Raw genomic sequence first — 21,091 nt, 5'->3', positions numbered from 1 at the left:
CAAATGCCATGTGACCGCCTTTACTCCACATCGCTTAATACGTTTAGTAAACAAAAATCTATATCAATCTCAGATTCAAAATTTCTAATCAATTTACAATTGCCATTTGCAGAAGGGAATTCCAAACTTCTGCCACCCTCTGTGTGTTGAAGTGTTTTCTAATTTCATTCTGGAAAGTTCTGGCTCTCATTTTTAGTTCCTTCATCCAAGACTCCCCAACAAGCAAAAATAGTTTTCCTCTATCTACCATGTACATTCCCCTTACTAGCTTGAACACCTCAATCAAATCATCCCTTAACCTTCAAAATTCCCAGGAATACACTCCTAGTTTCAATAATCTCTCCTCTAAACTTCCACTACATTCCCTCCAAGGCCAATAAATCCTTCCTAAGGTGTGGTGCCCAGAACTGCTCACAGTACTGGCCCAACCAAGGCTTTTTGTACCACCTTCTGTTCTGGTCCTCTTGATTTAAAGACCAGCTTTCCATTAGCCTTTTTGATTATTTTCTCATCTGTTGATATAACTTTAATCTATGTTCTGGTAAGTTTTGATGTTGTCCGATGCAAGACTTAAATAGAAATCAGAAAATGCCGGAGGAGTAGCTAGTTTCTTATTTCAAAACATTCAGAACCTTAGCACCTGTACAACCAGGGGGAGGAGTTCTCCTCATAAGGAGGTTTTTACTTTTCTCTACCATATATTAATTTGAGCAAATTCATTGGTTAACTTTGATGGTGTTTTTGGGAAGGAACCAAGATACCATATGCCTTTTCAATTGAAATAATGCCCACCCAGTTTCTGACAGCCTGCATTGCTAACTGCTTTCAGGAGACATTCAAAATAAAAGCAGTAGGAATACAGCAATTGTCTAAAAAAGGGGGAGCTGGAACAGTTGAAGGAGGTCAGATGTCAGTTACCAGCAATACTTTATCACGCCTACAATGATGTTGCTTTTCTCTCTTGCTTATCTTTTGTGAATCTTTGAGGCAGTGCTTCAGAACATTATAGCTCTGGATTTGAACAGAAACATATGGAATTGGACCAGATCTTTTCCATTAGCACAGAAGGCATGGACTGTTGACAGTGCTGAGGAGTAATGGCCCGGAACCAACTCTTCACTTATGAGTGTACCTCGCGTTAATCATGGCTTTCATTACTTTGGATATTCTACCTATTTATTAACACTACAGTGGTTTCAGATTCATGGAACTCAATATTCACCCTGCCATGATGGGCAGGAGATTGGCAAGGGTCGCTGCCTGCTGTTGCTGTTATTTCCACACGCCCACTGGTCAGACTGTCCGTTTGGTGGTTAACTGGGCAGGAAACGGAACAAAGAAAATGTTAATGAGGCAGGACATCTTGGCCCCCAGAATTGGCGGGTCCTTTGGTTTATTGCAGCATTCCCCGCACCCTCACCACCTCTGTGTCAATATCAGAGCCTATACTGTTCAAAGGGTGGAGGAAAGGGCACAAATCAGTTATAATGTGTGGGGAAAACGTTTGTTAGTAATTCACATATCTGCTAATGCTGTTTACTTACCTATCTCCCCTTCAATTATAGTATGGTGCCAGGAGTGGTTGTGTGGAACAATACTGTGAGGCTGCAGGCTGAATGGTTTTTTCACAATGCACTGTTGAGCGTCCACTATAATTGAAGGGAAGAAACACCATTATATACATAATGTAAAATACTGAGCGTATTTGGTCCAGCTCACTACAGGGGAAGGAATGTGGACACGTCTGAACTCATTAAATTGGGACCATTTGATGCGGATGGGTTACCAGAGTGCTACCCTTTTAATGTTGATGGAATTTCCACAGCATCTTCATTTGTAAAAGGTGAACTAGTCTTTGCAGGATTATAATACAACCAGAAAGTGCTGGAAAAACTCAGCAGGTCTGGCAGCATATGTGGAGAGAGAAACAGAGTTAATGTTTCAACTCTAACATGACTCTTCTTTGAAACGTTTTGAATATAATATGACTCTTCATTGTATCATTTATTTCAGATCTTCAGCATTGCAGTATTTTTGCTTTTATTTCTGTGCTGTATTATGTGTTTTGTATAACATAGTAGATTAACCCAATTGATTATTGGGTATCACTGATTCATGAGCCTCATTTTTTTAGCCCCTCCCCCCTCCCTTCTCTCTCCTTCCAATGGGAAGAAAAGGATCAAGTGAGTTGAAAATTCTAAAACTCTTAAAAATCCTGCAAGTTGAGATCTTGCCTGCAATTCACTGCACTCCTGGCCACTGGAGTAATAATGGTGGTGATTCAGGCCTTTGATGAGTTTGACAAGTATGTAAGGTGCACAAAGCACATGTGGTCATCGGCCCTGTGACGTTATATTAATGTCAAGGCTTGGAGAGTCCCACACTGCCTGCAGCCTAGCAGCAGAATTGCAGAGGAATCCATGAGAGATTAAGGTAAGTTTCTCAAGAAGTTCCTTATCTTTGAACTCCTTGGGGGCTAGGAGGAGCAGGAATGTTTCCCTGCACCCCCATCCCTATCCATACCTGTCAAGGGGTCCTTGGGCCTCCCCACCGATCACACACTGTAATGGCTTATCCCCAATCCTACCATGACTGTCCTGGGACCCACAACAGACTGCCGGATTCATTGCCATGACACTCTCGGCCAGGCAGTGAATGTGCTTTGCTGCCAGGTGGGGCTCCAGGATGTTTTATTCAAGTAAGGCCCTGCTGTTAAGATGGACCAGACCTCCATGTCTTCGAGTTGGCCGGGTTCACTGCCCACTATCACGCTCCCAGCCCCATCTCCCTGTAAAATCCAAGGCGATGATTTCTGCACTGAACAGCCAAGTACATCTGCACTGGGCACTGCCCTAGAGAGAACTTCATTATTTACAGTCATAATGTATCATAAAGAGAGTATACATCAGGGATTAACAATGTGAAGCAGTGGATTATGGAAAATAAGATATTCAGTGCATTCAGCCAGAGAATTCCTGAATGCCACAATTCATAAGGCAGTTTGACACAGTGACACAGTTGCACATTTTCTTAACACGCTAACATATGTTGATGCAAACTTGCATTTTAGTTTTTGAAATCAATTTGTCACATCATGTTATACTTTCTACCTATTCAAAGTTAAGTTGATTATGTTGTTAGTACCAGGTCAACGGGGGTGAACTGACTCCTTTCTCTGTCCCACTCCTCAGTTGGTTATAACAGAGTTTGAATTTAAAAAGGGAACTGGTATTGCCAATTATATATATATATATATATATATATATACACACACATATATATTTAACTGCGTATAGCTTGATGCAAGAAATTGGCCAGCCAGGTACCTTAAGTTAACATGTAAGGAGTTAGTTTTATTGCTAAATCTTACTTGGATAAAGATTCAATTATTAACACAGGGTTTAAAATATGTTCATCTACCCAGTATTGCAAAAAAAATACACAAAACCCCCCAGAAGCATGCAAAAAAAAAGTTAAACTCTGCAGAGTATCGGACATTAAAAACTTGGCCAAGTAACAAGTAAAGTCAAAAAAACAAATTATCCACAGAATGAACTGAAGGGTCCTGGTCCACTGCAGCTGCCGGTACTTGGGGTTTCTGACTGGAGATAGTGGTGTTGATTCAGAATTCTCCTTTAAGAACTCAGTTTGCAGCAATGAGGTCTTCTTGTTGGTTTTTCAAATCACAATCAGTTTTGATGAGAGAAGTTTCAGAAGAAAGAAAGATGGGGCATAGCTGTTGTCCCTGTGGCAGTCTCTCTTTCTCTGGCTTTACAAATCCATTATCTTTTCACCCAAGAGTCAGATCATGTGACCTCTCTCTCAAGAGCACCATAGACTTGGTGTCTCCATTAAAACAGTTTTGTGTCCTTACAAATGCAACATAGTAGCAACTGTAAGCCAGTGTCCTTTGCTTCGGAAAAGTGTTTGTTTCAAAAAAGTCCAATTCATATGTATGTCCAGCCAATGACATTATAAATTGGTATTTTAGGTAACAGATCATCATAACAATGTTGTTAAAGATGCACAGGCGATGGTTATTGTTTGATTAAAGACTGAGCACACATATAAAGGAAGTCTGCTGGGACACCGAGTTGGCAATTAGGAGGCAGAGATCTGTAATGCTGCATCCTGTGAATAAACCTGCTATCAAGGAAAAGAACAGTGTTTTGTTTCATCCTTCACCATCTGGCTTGGATCTACTTAACATTCAATACATCAAGGTGTTTTTTTTTTCTTAAATAGTTAATTTTTATGGTAATATTTTTGTAAAGATTGGTGCAGTGCAGAGATGGACAGACTGATGCCATTGCTGTTTTGTTCTGTTGGGCTTATGCCATAGTTTTTGGGTCTGTCCGCTCAAATTGGGAAAATGATGAAATCAACTTTGCAATGGAAAACAGAAGGAAAGGCAGCAAAGATAACCCAGTATGAAGGATGGGAACAGTAGAGACCTGAGGAAATGCTCACACCCCTATACAACAGCAGAATGATAGGGAAAATGGTGAATAATTAACCGTCCACTCTCAGGGGAATGATAATCAGAGGGTTGCTTACATTTGCGCTACACACAGTTCAAGCAGTTGCTCAGAAAATCTGTAAACCACTAAGTATTACTATCTGCAGTAAATGCCATATGCGTTGGATAATTTATCTTATTAATGTAACACCGCTTCTTAAACCCCATTTTTGGCTGAACATTTTAACACACATAAGTACACACAAGAAAGCTCTTTTAGCTAAATCCAATTTTTAAAATGTTTAATTTGCTTCAAATCATTGTAATTCACACTCTGTGGTGACCGGAGAAATCCCACCAGAAGCCCTGTAGCGAAATGAACAGATTGATATATCATCTAAAACTGGCAGCTCCTGTTTTCTGAAGTAGAGGCTGTTTGGGTCACAGACAACACAAATCTTTAACATCAGCCACTGAAAAACCTGGATGCTGCAATTAGATCAACTCAAATGTAAAATTATATACACTGCTATAATTAGCTTAAGAAGTACAATGGTTAAATGACAAAGAAAGGGGATAACACAACATTAGAATGTACGATTGTGGATAGGCTCATAACTTGAGGGGAAAAAAAATTGACTCCAGTGCGTGGGAAATATTTTGGTACACAACCATTTACAGGAAGACCTTATCAATGTTCTTTTGTTGTTGTTTCATAAAATAAGTGATCTCCCGCCCTTATTCCATACTCATTATGGTTGAGGAATTGAGTGGAGCAGACTTCAGCATATATGCATACTTGGTCTGAAAGGGGCTCTGTTGGAGATGATGGGTTTTGGGTGAATTAAAATCGGGCCCGTTATGTCAGTGCGCTAACATTCAATGTCACAGTGCCAGCTCACATCCTTCAAGCTTATTGAGCTCAAGTGTAGCAGCTCAAAGAACTAAAGCTAGGAGGCTTTAAGTTTCAATCCACTGACACAGATCTGAATCCAGAATGAAAAAGCCGAACTTGAGAATCTTGATCTGATCCTGACAACAGAGGTGACAGGACCTGAAGTGAAGACAACACTGGAACCTGAGGCTGCAGTCCTTAGGCACAGGTTCTATCAAGGACAATAAATCAAACATTGGTTACCAGTAGATTGCTCCATTCCCCAGAAACTATTATTTAACATTGAGAGAGAACCAATGACTGTGCAGTAAGTTTATGAAAAGCTCTGGAGGTCCAGGTGAGCGATTTCTAAACCCAATTATTCCAGTCATTCACCACAAGGTATTGGGTGTAAGTGATGTGGGATGCTCCAATGGATTGCTTACTTTTAGTGTACTTGGAAACTAGATCAGAGCTTGGCCATATTGACATTATGGGGTGAGTTTATGGGGGACATATTCCTCAGCTCCCCTCCCACCCCAACCACCCCACTCCCCCTGCACTCTGGTCGAAAAGTCAGTCGGCACCTCACCAACTTTACATTCGGCTGCCTGCAGGGGTGGCATTAATGAGGTCAGAATGGAACTTAGGGACAGAAAGTTCCGCCCTCGAGACCGGCTGGCAGCTCTGTAGTCCCAGCAGTGGCCACTATTGTGTTTCGGTGCTGCTGGGACGACAAGGAGTCCTGGGAAGAATTGATGATGTCACCTGGACTTAAGGTAAGTCTGGGCATTTTGGGTGGGCGCATTTTCATGACACCCACAAGGGGGTCGGGGTTGGGTTTTAGAGGCCAGTGGGGAGGCAAGAAGGAGGGTATGTCATCTTGGGGGGGGGGGTGGGGTTGCTCCCAATGGGCATAGGGGATTCACCCCAAAGCAGATACCACCCCCAACACCCCCCACCCTTTCCTGCCCACCTTCTGGCCATGCAGTGAAAACTGATGGCCTGATCGCCTTCTTTCCACCTTCCTCAGCCACATGTATTATACCTCTTTTGGAGAATAATGTTACACCGTATTATAACAAAAGAGGTGGAATGAGGTCCTTAAGTGGCCATTAATTGACCACTTAAGGGTCTCAATAGGTTTAAGGGTGAGCAAGCTGGTTGTTGTCTTACTCACCCTCCTAGGGCTTGGCCTAAATAGCCAAGTGGTTATGGTACTGGGTTTGTAACCCTAAGATCAAGAGTTTAAATCTCACAATGGCAAACTATGAAACAATGTAACTTCATCTGATAACAGATGGAAACGTGTTTGTACTCGAAAGAGTTACACAAACAACAGGGCTTGGCCTAAATAGCCAAGTGGTTATGGTACTGGGCTTGTAACCCCAAGATCAAGAGTTTAAATCTCACAATGGCAAAACTATGAAACAATGTAACTTCATCTGAATAGGAACAGATGGAAACATGTTTGTACTCGAAAGAGTTACTCACCCTCCTAGTATATGGCACAGGTCTGGGGTGGGCAGGAAGATAGTGGGCTGGCCACATGCTTTATTTTAGGTGGGCCCACTGCCTTCAAACAGACCAGTAGGGGTAGGGGGGAGGCGGTGTAAGGGGTGTAAAATTCACCTCAGTGATACCTTTAAATTAATGCACACTCCAAATGCTTTTCATCAACACCAAAGCACCTATATAATTACACCCAAAAGTGCAGCAGTTAAATTAAATGTAAAGACCCAAATACAGAACTGTCAATGCAGTTGTATATCAACAGCTGCCTAAACTGAAAAATAATAGCTCAGAGTCCAAAAATGCAGCTCTGAAACTAGTCTAAGGAAACTTCCTTTTATATTTCATTAGCAAATAAACTTGGTTCATAACTCAAGCCAATAATCGAATGGGGGAGGAATTAGAGGCACTTGTACCAGTTATGTTGCTGCATATGAGAATTCAGCTTCAGCACTGGCTGCTCTTCGAACTACAATCGTTGGATAATGAATTTTACGTGTCTGGGCGATGATAGGAAGTGACAATGGGAGAAGGATGTATAACATGTTTGGTGTAGGCAGAAGGAACTGGGTTGTAAGTAAATTGAGAATTGATATCGGCACCTGCATGACAGCCAATTCTTAGGCCTAATGTACACCCTGTCAGTTCAGAACTTGTAGTTCTGACAGTTTGTGGTGGCTAATAGAGGCCTGATTTTCAGCCTAATCCAACATGTTTTCCATAACATATTGGATTAAACTGAAAATCAGGCTTCTATTAAATGGGGCAACAAGGGCCGAATTATCATCTGGGCGGTAGAAGCTCATTTCGGTGCACAAATGGCCACGCTTTGAATTTTTTTTTTGGCGGGAATCTGATTTTCCTCTGTATTTCTGACCCTGCACCATTTTCCACTGGCCTTTTGCTGGTCGGGAATGCTAAGTGTGCAACACTGAGCTCGTGTTCCCCTTTAGGGGATGAAAATCAGATTTCCTCCTACACACCATTTTCGTCTGGTGGTGCAGGGTTTTGGAAGCCCATTAAATGCACTCTTGGTTTGAGAGCTTGTGAAAAAAATGGAAAGCCTGCTGAGTAGTCAGGAACATTATATAAAATGTTTTTGTGCTTTCAAATGTCACTATTAGGTGCTATGTTGTAATGTAGATGTGTTTTTCACGCAGTGATCGATCATAGGGATCTGTCCTGCATAGTTAAGCCTTGCATTGACCAGCATTGTGAAATTGTTCACATGCATTTGAGGATTTTTCCAATGGAGAAAGTACCATAATGTAGTAGAAAAAGCTACAAAATGTCCTGTCAGCCGGTGCTATCATCTTTTGTTCTGTGATTTAAATGGAATGACAGCCATGGCTGATTTAAAAAAAAAATATACTTTTGACACACTTGCTCCCATCCTTTGATTGCCAAGCACACTGCTTTGAAATTGAAATGAGCACTTCCTGGTTTTTCCATCTCAAGAGAGTGCTCTATCATTTGGACAGCTGTGGCCTTTATGAATGTTTGGCTGAGTTTCAAGTACTAATGAATTTCAGCATTGTAGATGTTCCATTCATCTGAGAATGAATGACAGCTTTAAGTAGTTGTTGTAACAGATGTGCCTTTGATTTGGCTTCTGGTTTATTGACACAAGTTAATGGGATTACAGGTATTGCAAGGTTCTTTTCCCACATGGCAGAATGCATTTTTTTCTGTATCAATGATAGTGTGTTTGAGGGAGGCTTTATTAGATGGTGAGAGGTTATGTTTTCCCAAGGAATGTAAAATATTTTCCATTCATTATGCTACTGAGGTCTGTATGTAGTGCATCCTGGGTAAGTGGTTATGGAGGATAACTGGAGGCATGGGGGGACATGGGAAGGTTTGGGCCGAATCTGAGGGAGCATGGGGTGGCATGGGCAATCTGAAGGGGCATGGGGTGATTGGGGGGCTGGAGGAGGGTGAGATGTGGGGTTTGAGAGTACCTTTAAACGAGGTTGGGAGCTAGGCTGCGGCGTTGGAGAGCTGAGGCGACCATTCTGACCGGTTGACCTCCGCACCCACACTCCTCAAGGACTCCATCGTGCCTCACAAGAGGCACTGCGGACCAGACCCCAGCGTGAAAAGACAAAAAATCCCTGGCAAAGTCGCACATGGGCCAGGTGTGCAATTCAGAAGGTACAAAAGCGAGCAGGTCAGGCTTTCCCAAGCCCACAGGAAAATCTAGCCCCAGGAACCTACTTAAACAGGAATAAAACACATGATGGGGCCTTCCTAATTGCTTCCCTTCTCCTGTTTCTAGGAGACAACAAGCCCTAGAGATTGAACCTGCCTATTCCCTATTGGAGGCTATATCGTGATGTATTGTGATCTTTTTCAGTAACAGAGGGTTTAACTACTGTATTTTATTACCTGCTTACATCTTGTCAGAGTGCTCGATATGCTGTTCATGCAGCATTCCTGTTTATACAGCTGGATAAGATGTCGAAGCCATAATGTGAGCTATACTTTTGGAATGCAATCAACAGTAGAGGCAAAATTGACAGGAGACAATATGTTCTTTAAATTGATACTTCATGTAAGGCATTTTCTCAGTTTGTAGGCTCAGTTTTTCTAAGGGAAGAATCATGTTTCTCTCAGGGTAATAATGGATTTGAATTAATTTTTAAAGAGCAGCAAATGCTCTACCTTTCACGAATGGACTCATGCACCACATGACATCGACCAGTGAACATGCTGAATTTAATTAATCCCACCCCTCCCATTCCAGCCAGTTGCTGATCTTTCCACTGCAGGGAGAGAAGTATAACAACTCCCTGCTGCCATTATTTCCAGAAATTTCTCCCTTAAAGGAGTATCACAATTATGTTTTCCCCCATCCTCATTATTACAATAAACAATATAACAAAGCAGATCTTTTTATCCTCCTCTCAATTTCTCCTCTCTTCTTCTGAGGGTCTGGGTGCCTTCCAGCACTTTATCTATCAGGCAGGAAAGTTTTTATTATGGGCTATCCGGCTAAGGATGTCAATACAGCTGCACCTGATCCTATCTTCACCTTAGATCCAAATATCAAGTACGGGGTAGGATGGATAGACATCGGGAGGCCTGGCCTATTTAACTCTTTTATCTGGAAGCACTGCAGTTAACTGTCATAGTTCTATCACTACTCTAGCTTATCCCAATTGACGTGCTGGGAATTGAATCTGGGATTTTCCTTACTTATCTGGCTCAGGGACAGAATCTTTGACCCCGACAAATAAGGAGGAGGTGAGAGGGGTGCGGGTAAGGCCGAGGACACGTAGGTCCTGGCTGCCTTAACAGCCGGCCTCTTTTATCATTTTTATGGTCTGCTTCCCTCCCGGCAGACAATCTAGCTGGGAGAAACAACAAGTGGCATGAGTCCGTGCCCTGGGACTCTCGTGTGAAAGGTCCTTGGCAATCGAGGTCGGGATGGTGGTGGGGATACAGGGGTGGGAGGTGGTCAAGGTCAGCAATTATGATTATGGCGTCGGGGTGTGAGGAAGAGGCTGTCGTTAGGTCTTGGGAAGGTCAATGGCTTCTTCGAGGGGCTGGAAAAGGCACTCGCCTTGTGAAACCAGCAGCTCCCATTTATCTTTCACTCCTGACCCCTGGGTAGCCCACGCAGCAACTGTAAATTTTAAAATGGTCTCCTAATTGCATAGTGAGAGCCCAATTTGAAAGTGTTACTGAAGTGCTCCTCCTCCCTACAGTGAATACAGGATGCGCCAATACCCAGCACCATATAGAAGGCGGGAGGAGAATCTGCTCCACTTTAGGGGCGGGTTCCCCATATTGTAATCTTTAACACTCCCAATGTCAGTATTTCGACCATTTGATCAGAGTTGAAAAGCTACAGAGAGCAAAGTGGAGGGCAGCAGAAAGAGGGGTCGGCCTAGGTGTAGCTGGATGACAAATGTCACAGAGCGTTTGAAGACAAGCTACAGTGGATGTGTTGAGGATGGTGCAAGACAGACGAGCATGACACACCATGACAACAGGTCTCCTGGTAGGAGTAGCTACAAGCAGCAGCAGCAACAGCAACAGAACACTTCCATTGCCTCAGGTCTCCTCCTGTTAATCACAAGGAGTTGAAGCTTTTACCTCTGAATTACTGGGGCCACTGTATAGTAAAAGTCTTCAATGCAATTTACATTATTGTATTGTGTATTTGCAGATGAGACTAAGAAAGATATGACTAAGATTCTCAGAAAGAAAGTTCCAGATAAAACACTCTCACCACTCTGCCTTTCTTTCACAGAATCACAGAATTTTAATGACACAGGAGAAGGCCATTCGGCCCATTGTGTCTGCACCAGCTCTCCAAATGAGCATGATGACCTGGTGCATTTGCCCTGGCTTTTCCCTAGACATGGTATTTCTATCACTGTCCTGTCACCAGTGCCCCTTTGTGTTTGACAAGAGGTCAAATGGCTAGGAGGATAAGATGGGCAAAGAGAAACATGGCAGCTCCACTGAACAACTGGAATGAAGGAATGTTTGGCATTTGAATGCTGCGCTGTTTAGCGAAACTCAAGAAAATACAGGAGTGTGACCCGGACACATTATTATTTACCCAACTATTTACTTTGAGTAATTTGAAAGTGGAATCATTCTCAAGTTTGTTTACCTTTCAATACTATGTTTTTGGACATACGAACATAGGAACAAGGAGTAGGAGCAGGAGTAGGCCCCATTTTGGCCCCTTGAGCCTGCTCCACCATTTAATAAGATCATAGCTGATCTGATAATAACCTCAAATCTGCATCCTGCTTACCCCCGATAACCCTTTGCTTACCAGGAATCTATCCACCTCTGCCTTAAAAATATTCAAAGACTCTGCTTCTACCACCTTTTCAGGAAGAGAGTTCCAAAGACTCATGAGTCTCTGAGAGAAAAAAAATCACCTCATCCCCATTTTAAAAGGGTGACCCCTTACTTTTAAACAGTAAAGAGGGTGCGGAAAAGATTTACAAAAATGGTTCCGGGGTGAAAAATTACAGCTACGTAGATAGATTGGGGGAGCTAGGACTGTCCTCCTTGGAGAAGCGAAGGATGAGAGGAGATTTGATAGAGGTATTCAAAATCATGAGGGGTCTGTACAGAGTAGATAGGGAAAACCTGTAACCATTAGTGGAAGGGTCGAGAGCCAGAGGACACTGGTTTAAGGTGATTGGCAAAAGAAGCAATGATGACATGAGGAAAACCTTTTTTTAACGCAATAAGTGGTTAGGATCTGGAATGCACTGCCTGAGAGTTCAGTGGAGGCAGATTCAATCGTAGCTTTTAAAGAAGATATGGATCATTATCTGAAAAGAAAAAAGGTTTGCAGGGCTACAGGGAACATAAGAACATAGGAAATAAGAACAGGAATAGACCATTTGGCCCCTTGAGCCTGCTCTGCTATTCAATAAGATCATGGCTGATCTTCTAGTGTTTCGATTTCCATGTTCCCATCCAACCCTGATAACCTTCGATTCCCTTGTCTCATTAGAATCTATTTACCTCTTCAATGACTCCGCCTCATTTCGGGGGCAGAGAGTTCCAAATTCGCACAACCCTCTGAGAGAAAAGATTTCGCCTCGTCCAAAAAGGGTGTCCCCTAATTTTAAAACAGTGACTGCTAGTTCTGGATTCAGGTGGGGGAGTGGGACTAGGTCAGCTGTTCTAGCAGGGAACTGGCATGAACATGATGGACTGAATGGCCTCGTTCTGCGCTGTAACCATGCTATGATCCAATATGATGTAAAGTTAAGAGTTGTTGCCTCCATTGGCAGCTGTTGGGGCAGATCTACAAAGATAGGTGGGTGATCAGGCATTTTCCAATGCGTGTCTGAAAATTTACTTCATGTTCATTGTTTTGTTACATCATATAAACCTCTCAATGGGTTAACAATCCCAAACACACTCCAAACCATCAACATACAATTGGCCAGACCGACATATCATATCTGCAAAATCCTCCAATAAGTTTCCATGAATTGTCCGCCTAGTTGTGACAATGGGACACTTTAAAATCAATGTTTTCAGACATTTTTACGATAGCTCTGTGCTAAAAAGGAAGCTTTACTGCACAGTACAATACACTCCCAAACAAACTCTCTTGACTGTGTCATATGTAATATGGGGCTCATTCAACCCTGAAAAGGTAGCAGTCCCATAATACGATTTGTGCTTGGATTAGAATGCTCTGTCTGGTGGGATATTTCTGCATCCTACAAATAATTTCAAAAGATTCATTTACACCTTATTTAATCAATTTGTAGGAACACTTCTGTTGGCAATTTCGGAGAACTTTCTCCGTGCAATGATTTTATTTCCAATCTGTGGAAAAATGAGCACTATTTTTCAAATGTAGATAAGCCCATGTGAATAATGGAAATTGCAATAGATATACAAGATGTTTCACTTCAACAATAAAAGTATAATGTGTACCTTCGGGAATCGGGAAAAGGAACAGGCAAGGATCATTAATACAAAAAAATGACACAACTTTTCTAACTTATGAAAGGGAATTGGCTGTTAGCACTGAATAATAAGGCTCTTATCCATTGCAGGCATTTGAAGTGTTGGCATCAAGTACTCCGAGAACATGCATCGCATGGTTAAATGCAGGATAAGCTCATTCTGCTATGCCTGAGTGATGCACTTTGGCCCCACCCTGAGGGGCTGCATTATAGGTCCCCCCCCACCCCCCAACCAGGTGTGTTTTCGGTGCGGATGCACATATGTTTATGAGGGATGCCCAGCCCATCACCTTCCTGCCCACCTCCAAGCTGCCCCCCATAATACGTTAGCTGGGTGGACGCCAAAATTGGCAGCCCATCTGCCATTTTTAAATAAAGGATTTAAGGTAAATTGAGCTTGTTACCAAGCCAATTGGTCGGGATATTACACTGCCCGCGCCGTAATATAGTTGGTGTGGGCAGGTGGGTAGGAGTGGGCGCAGGGCATTTTCCTGAGGAAAGGTGAGAAGGAAAGGCAACACATCATTCCCAGAGTGCCCTTTGACATCAGAAGCGCCACCTTCAAGATGGCACCTTCGTTCCTCACTGCCTGCCCTCTATAATCCGGCCCCCCCTCACTCCCTTCTCCCATCTCCCCGGACTCCCGGATCCCTCTCTATCCTAAAAGCCCAGGACTTGCCTGTCCTCGGCAGCCGTCGCTCTTCTTCCTGCTCTTGCTTGCAATCCCAGCAGTGTCCACTACTAAGCTCTGGCGCTGCCGTGACCACTAGAGCTGCTGACCAGATTCCAAGGGCGGGACTTCTTTCTGAGGAGCAGAAGTCCCATTCTCTCGTTTAGCCCGACGGCAGCACTTTGTAGCTGCGGAGTGGACTTCTTCGGGGTGCATCAGCTGCCAGCCAACTTGACTTACGGTGAGCAGCCAGCACCTCCCCATCCCCAACCCCATATTTTGTGTGGTTTTCCCACTTCAATCATTTTTGTGGCCTCCCCAAGTGAGATTTATTAATCTGCTGCAAAATTAGGGGCACTTTGACATTCTTGGCACATATTCTATAGGAAAAGTGTTACAACACTACAGACCCTCTTAGTGAATAGTGATTGCCTTCACAGGTCTTCAGACAATACAAGTCCCAAAAGGTAAAAAGCATGCACTTGCATTTACTTGCCTTTACTGAGAAATCTCTGCAACCTGTATGATCTAATTCTAATACAACAATTCTATACTACTCTAATGATCTGTTCTAGTGACTGCAATGCGATGATGATAACTTTGTTCTCCAACTGTGCCAAATGCTTTACTGTAACATTATTTTATAAAGTACACAATTTTCTGCAAAAATACATTATAAATTCAAAAACTTGTCTTCACAATCGTGAGTTGTAAGGCATGAGAATAAAAAAAAACAATATTTTGAACCTATGACCTCGTGCCTCACCAGAGCTAAAACAGGATACGTGTCAAGTAAAAAAAAAAATTGCAGCCAACACCCTGGTATCCACTCACATACTTTGGGTGTGAACCCCAGCATCCGTTCAGGCACACCCATCTCCTTTTAGAACTCTGATTAGCAAAGCGAGTCTGGATCTTGTCCATAGCACATCACATATTGCAGCTACACAACTGATAGAGGACCAGGCATCTGGTCAGAGTTTAATCAGCCTACTTCGCCAGCTTTGAATGCTAAACTAACACAAAGAAGAATTAGGAGCATGTCGGATAACAACAATTATCTCCACAGTCCCTCTGGTGCTGCCACAGACAGACATTGCTGGTGGGAGATAAATCCAAATGTCTGGGGGTCTGGCTCCTCCTTTGCTCATTTTAAAATCAGATATATACCGTACAAAAAAATATTGTGCTTGTGCAAAAGGATGTGTGGTATAACTGATTAGGTATCCTATTTATCCATCTGTAGAAGTGAACAGCATAATTTAGTTTTTTTTGTAAGTTTTGATATTTAACAAAAGGCTTGATTACTACAAAGCTTTGCCTATTCAGCTGAAAATTGAGAAAATGTATCACACTCCCACATATTCAAACAAATAAATCAAAGCTAAATTGGTTGTTTGGGTCTGTCTGCATCTGAAAGCGTCTGGTGAATACAATAACGAACGTAAAAAGTTGGAAGTGAATGGGTAAGGAGGAATATAAATGAGTTAAGAAAATAAACTACAAATAAGATCATAAAATCAAGAAACAAAAATAGAAATGGAATACAAATTGTTAGGGGAAGGTAAATGAAATGCAAGAGAGAAAGGAGAGGCATGAATATATCGTGTGGTGCCAACAACATAAAAATCTCTATTAAATTATTAAATTCTATGCAAATACATCAGGTTGCTGAAACCTTGAATCCACTTGAATACACAGTAGAAATCTGTGATGGCTCCAAGTTAAGATTAAAGATCGAAATAACGTGATGCATCTGCAAAGATTGAGAATGAAGAAAAAAATAGAGAATCTCAACAGATTTACACCTATTTTCAGGATTTTGGTGACTCAACTGACAAAGGGGAGAATCCCTGTGGTATTCACTGTTGCAGTTTTTGTAGAGGGCAAGCAACCTACTCAGAGTTCACTGGATGAAAAGCAGCAATGGTACCAGTGCTAAACATTTGGGAGAGGACTGTGTTGTGAGGAAACCATTCAGTTTTTACTCATTTTAGGGTTGGCACTCTCTCTAATTTCTCACTAGGTTTCAACAGACACGAGAAGGACAAAGGCATTTCTCACTTGGGCTTGATAAAATTGTTTAATTTTAAACACCCTCTCTCAGAGCAAAGTCTCAGAAATAAGCCTTCCTTTCAGCAAGATAGCCAAGTATCACTCTTCCCAGTCAAATGAATTCATACATCCTTGCCAACAACGCAAAAAATCTCCCCAAAAACATGAAATCCTATACTAATGTGTCAGGCTGCGGAAAGCTGAAATCCATTTGAATACACTGTACAAATCTGTGTGTAGGAGGTTGAGGGTTAAGATTAATGATCCAAATAATGTGATGCACATGAATGATTTCATTGATGCTCGATTCGAGTTCTGATGTAGAGGAAAAGATGAGGTGGAAGACAGAAAAGGAGAAGGGGGAGGAGAAATGTCAACTGCTTAGCTTCCCTGTTGCCATTAGTGATTCGTGCAATTCTAAAATTTCATTGTGGAATTGATCTAAAAGATGAATACTTCATATACTGCTGATTAGCAATGGTAATGATTAAAGGCAGGGTAAATTACCACAAAAAATGTCCTTGATGCTTTTGAGGAAATCTATGTTAACTTGCTTTCATGTGCCAATAAACACGCAATCAGCCAAGTGGCTGAAGAAGGTTAATGGGCATTGGCACACAAGCTGCCATTTTGGCAGGTATAGGTCTGTACTTGGAAAATTGGAAAGCATTTGGGAAGTAATCATGAAATGTAATAACAAAACATTGAAAATTTAATATAGCAAAACTATTTTAAAGCTGCAATGCCTTGAGCCATTTCATTTTAAAAGCAGGTGATTTATTACAACCTGCTGTGGTAATCTGTCTGCAGTTGGATGCCTTGTGCTGCACAGGGTTTGTGCAACTTAAAGGATAATTTGGTTCTACTGAGCATGAAGGTCCGGTTTTGATTCTTACTCCGTGGTCGAAAGAGGTGTGAAATTTTTTTTTTTTAAGAGTTTGTTAGGGTAAACGTAGAGAAGGTGTTTCCACTGTGGGGGGAGAGATTAAAAGTAGGGTCCATAAATATAAGATAGCCACTAATACATCCAATCCAGGATTCAGAATAACCACTTTTACCAAGCCAGCGAATAATATGTGGAACTAGCTACCGCAAGGAGTAGTTGAGGTGAACAACAAAGAATGCTTTAAAGGGGAAGCTAGACAAAGGTATGGGGCAAAAGTTTTAGCTCGATGGCTGGCATGCGCCCGACCTGCTCGAGTGTGAAATGACGCGCGTTGATGTCAGCCACTCCTCCCGACGTCAGTGCCCAGTCACGTGATAATTCGGTCAGCGGGCATGCACCGGAGTCGGCAGTGCACCCACCGACAATTAAAAGGCCTGTTAAGGCCATTAACGAGTCAATTAAGTTCAATTTTTCGCTGCCCGTCCAACCTTACGGTTGGCGGGCAGGTGAAAAGGCCAAGCAGCCTTTGAATATTTTTCGGGCGGGGTGAGGTTTCCAAAAGCAAATAAAAATAAAATAAAAAGGTTTTTTAAATTTAATTCATAACATGTCCCCGCTCATGTAACAGAGTCACACGAGGGGACATGTTTTAATACATTTTTCAAATCTTTTTTTTTAAGAAAGCGCTTTGTCTCCCTGAGGCAGCTCAGTACCTTGGGGAGATTTTCAAGCGCTCACTTGCGCGCGTGCGCCAAGTTCGCACTCGGCCTGCTCACCCTCCTGCTGAGCGTGAATCACGGTCCGTGGGCGCTGGTCAGTTTCCCGGCAGCCGAGCCTGCCCGACATGGGCTAAATTCTGCCCATGATAAAGGGGGAAAAAAAGAGTTTATGTTTTGAAGAGCTGACACAAACACCATGGGCTGGATGAGTCCTTCTCTGCTGTAAGATTTTATGATTAGGTTGATGTATAAATGGGAAAAACACAAGTAAACATTTTCTACATTCAAAAATATTATGTTGTGAGACAATCAGTGGAGCTTTTAGAAAATAGACATGTGTGTTGTGTAGACGCAAGGAACAAATTCTTCTCTCAAACGGCAAACTTTCCTGATTGCTTTTTAAATGTACCCATGAGGAGCTCAGTGATACCAACCAAGAAAATCCCAGGTTGATTCTCTGCTTGTGCTGAATCAGTTAATTCAGCTACGGTCCTAGTTCCTGATTGCGACTTTGACCCTTGCTGGAAGGAATCATGTGTGGAAATTGTGTGAGGATAGGATGGGATGGGGATGGCTGGTTACATCCTGCTAATCAACCCCATGGCCAAACAGCTTGCAGACAGTCACCGAATAATGATGATGAGAATGACTGGTGCTCTTGAAATTGTACCCCAGTAAGCAGTTAATTACTTCAGGGAGAGAATTGATGGAAAATAAAGGATGCACAAAATCTATGCAGTGCAAATATGCAGTTATATCCTGTTGAGTGTAATCCTATTATCCTACAATGTAATAGCTGAACGGTATTTCTGCTATAATTGAGCGGTATAATGTGTAGAAGGACCTATTATTTTGTTAGCATCGTCCACCCTTCAGATTGGCAACAGCCATTTGATTGAGGACAGGAGCAATTAGCATGAAAATGGTCATAGCTATCTAAAAATACATTTCAAGGATGAGATCACGAAAGCAAAATAGATAAAGCTTCCCCTTCTCTATTTTAATAATGTGCCTTTAACCCATCACCAGATGAACACAATACTTGTCTGAAGATTCCAGTTCCAGTACAGTTTTGCTCATCGCCTGAGAAAGAATGCCCATCTGCTTATTTAAAATCCAGTGTGTATCCAATCATGGGACAATCTGCTTAGTGCATCTGTAGCTACAAAGGTTCACCTCACTTTGGCATTCAAAGCTGTAGCTCGCAATGGTAGGATACTTTCAACCAATTTGTCCAAGTTGGATTGAAACCTACGTTCCAGGAATGAATCAGCCATGCTTTAAGTCACCGACCTGAATTTCACGCTCCCCTGCCAGCGGGTTTTTAGGCGTGGGGAGTACGAAATAGGAGAATGGACTTCTTCACCCATCCCGGCCTCTCAATGATTTTATGTTGGGGCTGGCAAGGAGCCCCCTTCTAACTTTGCTTGCTCCTCACCTAAGGTCCGGTTACCACCGGACTCTCTCCCACCACCCCACAACGGGCTCTCCCCTGACAACCCAATTCCCCACTATCCAGTGCCCCCGTGCCTCCCCCCACCACCTCCCTCTGAGGCCTTCCCTATCCTCCCTGCCCTTAGACCCCGAAAACTAACCTTTGTGTCCACTCCTGGGACTTAGACTCCGTCGACTTAATGAAGTTCCTCTTCTGTTCACTGCAGCCTCTGTCGCTGCAGGGACTAGAGACTGGCCAACAGCTCTCTAAGGTGGGATTTCCTACTGTGTGAAGGGCAGAGATCTCGCCTGCAGCCAGCTAATGCTCATTAGAGCGTGAAATGGCTGAGGGATGGGCAGTGTTGGCTGGATGTGTTCCCCACCGACTCTTCAGATGGCGGGACAGGAAGCCTCACCATCCAAAGTATCCTGGCCAGTGTGCCACAACGAACTATTCAGGGGTCAGTAGCGAGAGGGTAAACTGCCTGAAGCAGAATTCTATGAAATTAAGACTTGAGCATCTCGGCATAGAGATGAAGTGGGTGGGGGGGGGGGGGGGGGGGGGGGGGTGCGCGGGGGTGGAAGAGAGAAAAAGATGACGCAAACACAAAAGGAAAAATGTGGATTTCATGGATATCTAATGTAATTGAAGAAGGATTAATTATTTGGCTTGAACATGAAATGACATAGCTTTTCTATTTACAGTGCAAACGTTTTAATAAGCTGCATGAACAATTGCAGTCATCTTTGATGACCTCGAAGTGCCTGAGACATTACATCACTGTTAGCTCAGCAAACTGACCTATTTAGTTTCACCATACTTACCAAATCATTCCGAGTGAAGTGCTCACTCTGAGTGTACGCCCAATTGTTGTGGTTAACACCAATTTGCAACATTGGTCCCAGCATTTAAACAAACCTCAGCTCCCCATGGCTGACATTGAAAATTACTGCCTCAGCACTGCCTTCGGCTTCTATATCCCTGGGTGACTGCAGACATTTCCGATCAAAAGTAAACCATTAGTGACAATTTTATTTGTATAAATATACATTATAAATAAATAAATATATATATATATATATATATACAATTTAAACCTTAAAGGTCCTTTTCTTTTCCCTCTTTCTCATCAAAACATAACCTGAACAGCTGGAAATCAAATACCCTATTGGGAAATTAGTTCCTGAACACTAATTCACTTTGTCAGAGCAGGGAGTTCAAAAGAACATTTAATAAAAAGCAGGCCAGTGACCTGGTTCCAATTACAATTACAGTATTACTTCTTGTTAGCCAAAATTAACTGTGTTTCAAAGGCAGAAAATAAATTCAATCCCTTCATAGTTCAGTGTATTTAACTTTAAAAAAAATTAAACCAAGTCCACAACATTTTCCAGGCCTGTGTAAAATTATGTTGGTCACGTCTTACCATTTATTAAAGTTGCCAATATTTAAAATGTAATGATTTTGATTCTACAGGGCTTACATTAGAGTTAATTATTACAAGCACAAAGGGTAAGTTTGGTAGGAAGGGAGCTGTGTGGATAGCCAACTTTCAAAATAAGGTAATACAAAGCAAGGAATTATTAATTTGTCGTGATCTTGATGGAGTGGGGCATCTCATGGTGTGCACTCTATAGCACCAAAATTTTTCGCACTATAATTGGCTGGAAGTGCCAGAAGGGACTTCATTGTGAATGATGGGACAAATAATGTATGTCCTAAACCAATGAGATTAAGGATTGAGAAAGAACAGAGTGAAAAGGAGGGTAAACGAGAGTCAAAGAGCAGGATTTTCCAGCCCTGCCCACTGCCAAGACCATCCGGTCCTGCTGAAAGTCAATGGACATTTGGCTAGGTCGTCACATCCCCTGCGGTGGGTCTTGCCGTGGCGGGACCGGAAAATACCAGCCAAATTGTAAGTACCTACTTAAAAGAGAGATTAAAAAGAGACCGAAAGGAAAAGTAAGAACTTTGTTTTTAAAGTTGACATTTTAAAAGTCTCTAAGAATGATTTACC

General features: G+C 42.4%; 1 protein-coding gene across 5 annotated transcripts in view; it reads right to left on the bottom strand.

Moving 5' to 3' along the window:
- Window positions 1–21,091, bottom strand: part of klf12b (Kruppel-like factor 12b) — a 243,472-nt gene that overhangs the window by 50,546 nt on the left and 171,835 nt on the right. For 3 of the 5 annotated variants that reach the window (XM_041198790.1, XM_041198792.1, XM_041198791.1), the window contains one exon: window positions 1,545–1,649. The exons of the other annotated variants lie outside the window; for them this stretch is intronic. In XM_041198790.1, the coding sequence (XP_041054724.1) occupies window positions 1,545–1,649 (105 nt within the window). The remainder of the gene's footprint in view (window positions 1–1,544; window positions 1,650–21,091) is intronic. 5 annotated transcript variants of the gene reach the window in all.

This window comes from Carcharodon carcharias, chromosome 11, assembly GCF_017639515.1.
Source record: "Carcharodon carcharias isolate sCarCar2 chromosome 11, sCarCar2.pri, whole genome shotgun sequence".
Lineage (NCBI taxonomy): Eukaryota > Metazoa > Chordata > Chondrichthyes > Lamniformes > Lamnidae > Carcharodon > Carcharodon carcharias.
The sequence above is the reverse complement of the archived record's forward strand: the minus strand, read 5'-3'. Positions and strand labels throughout refer to the sequence as shown.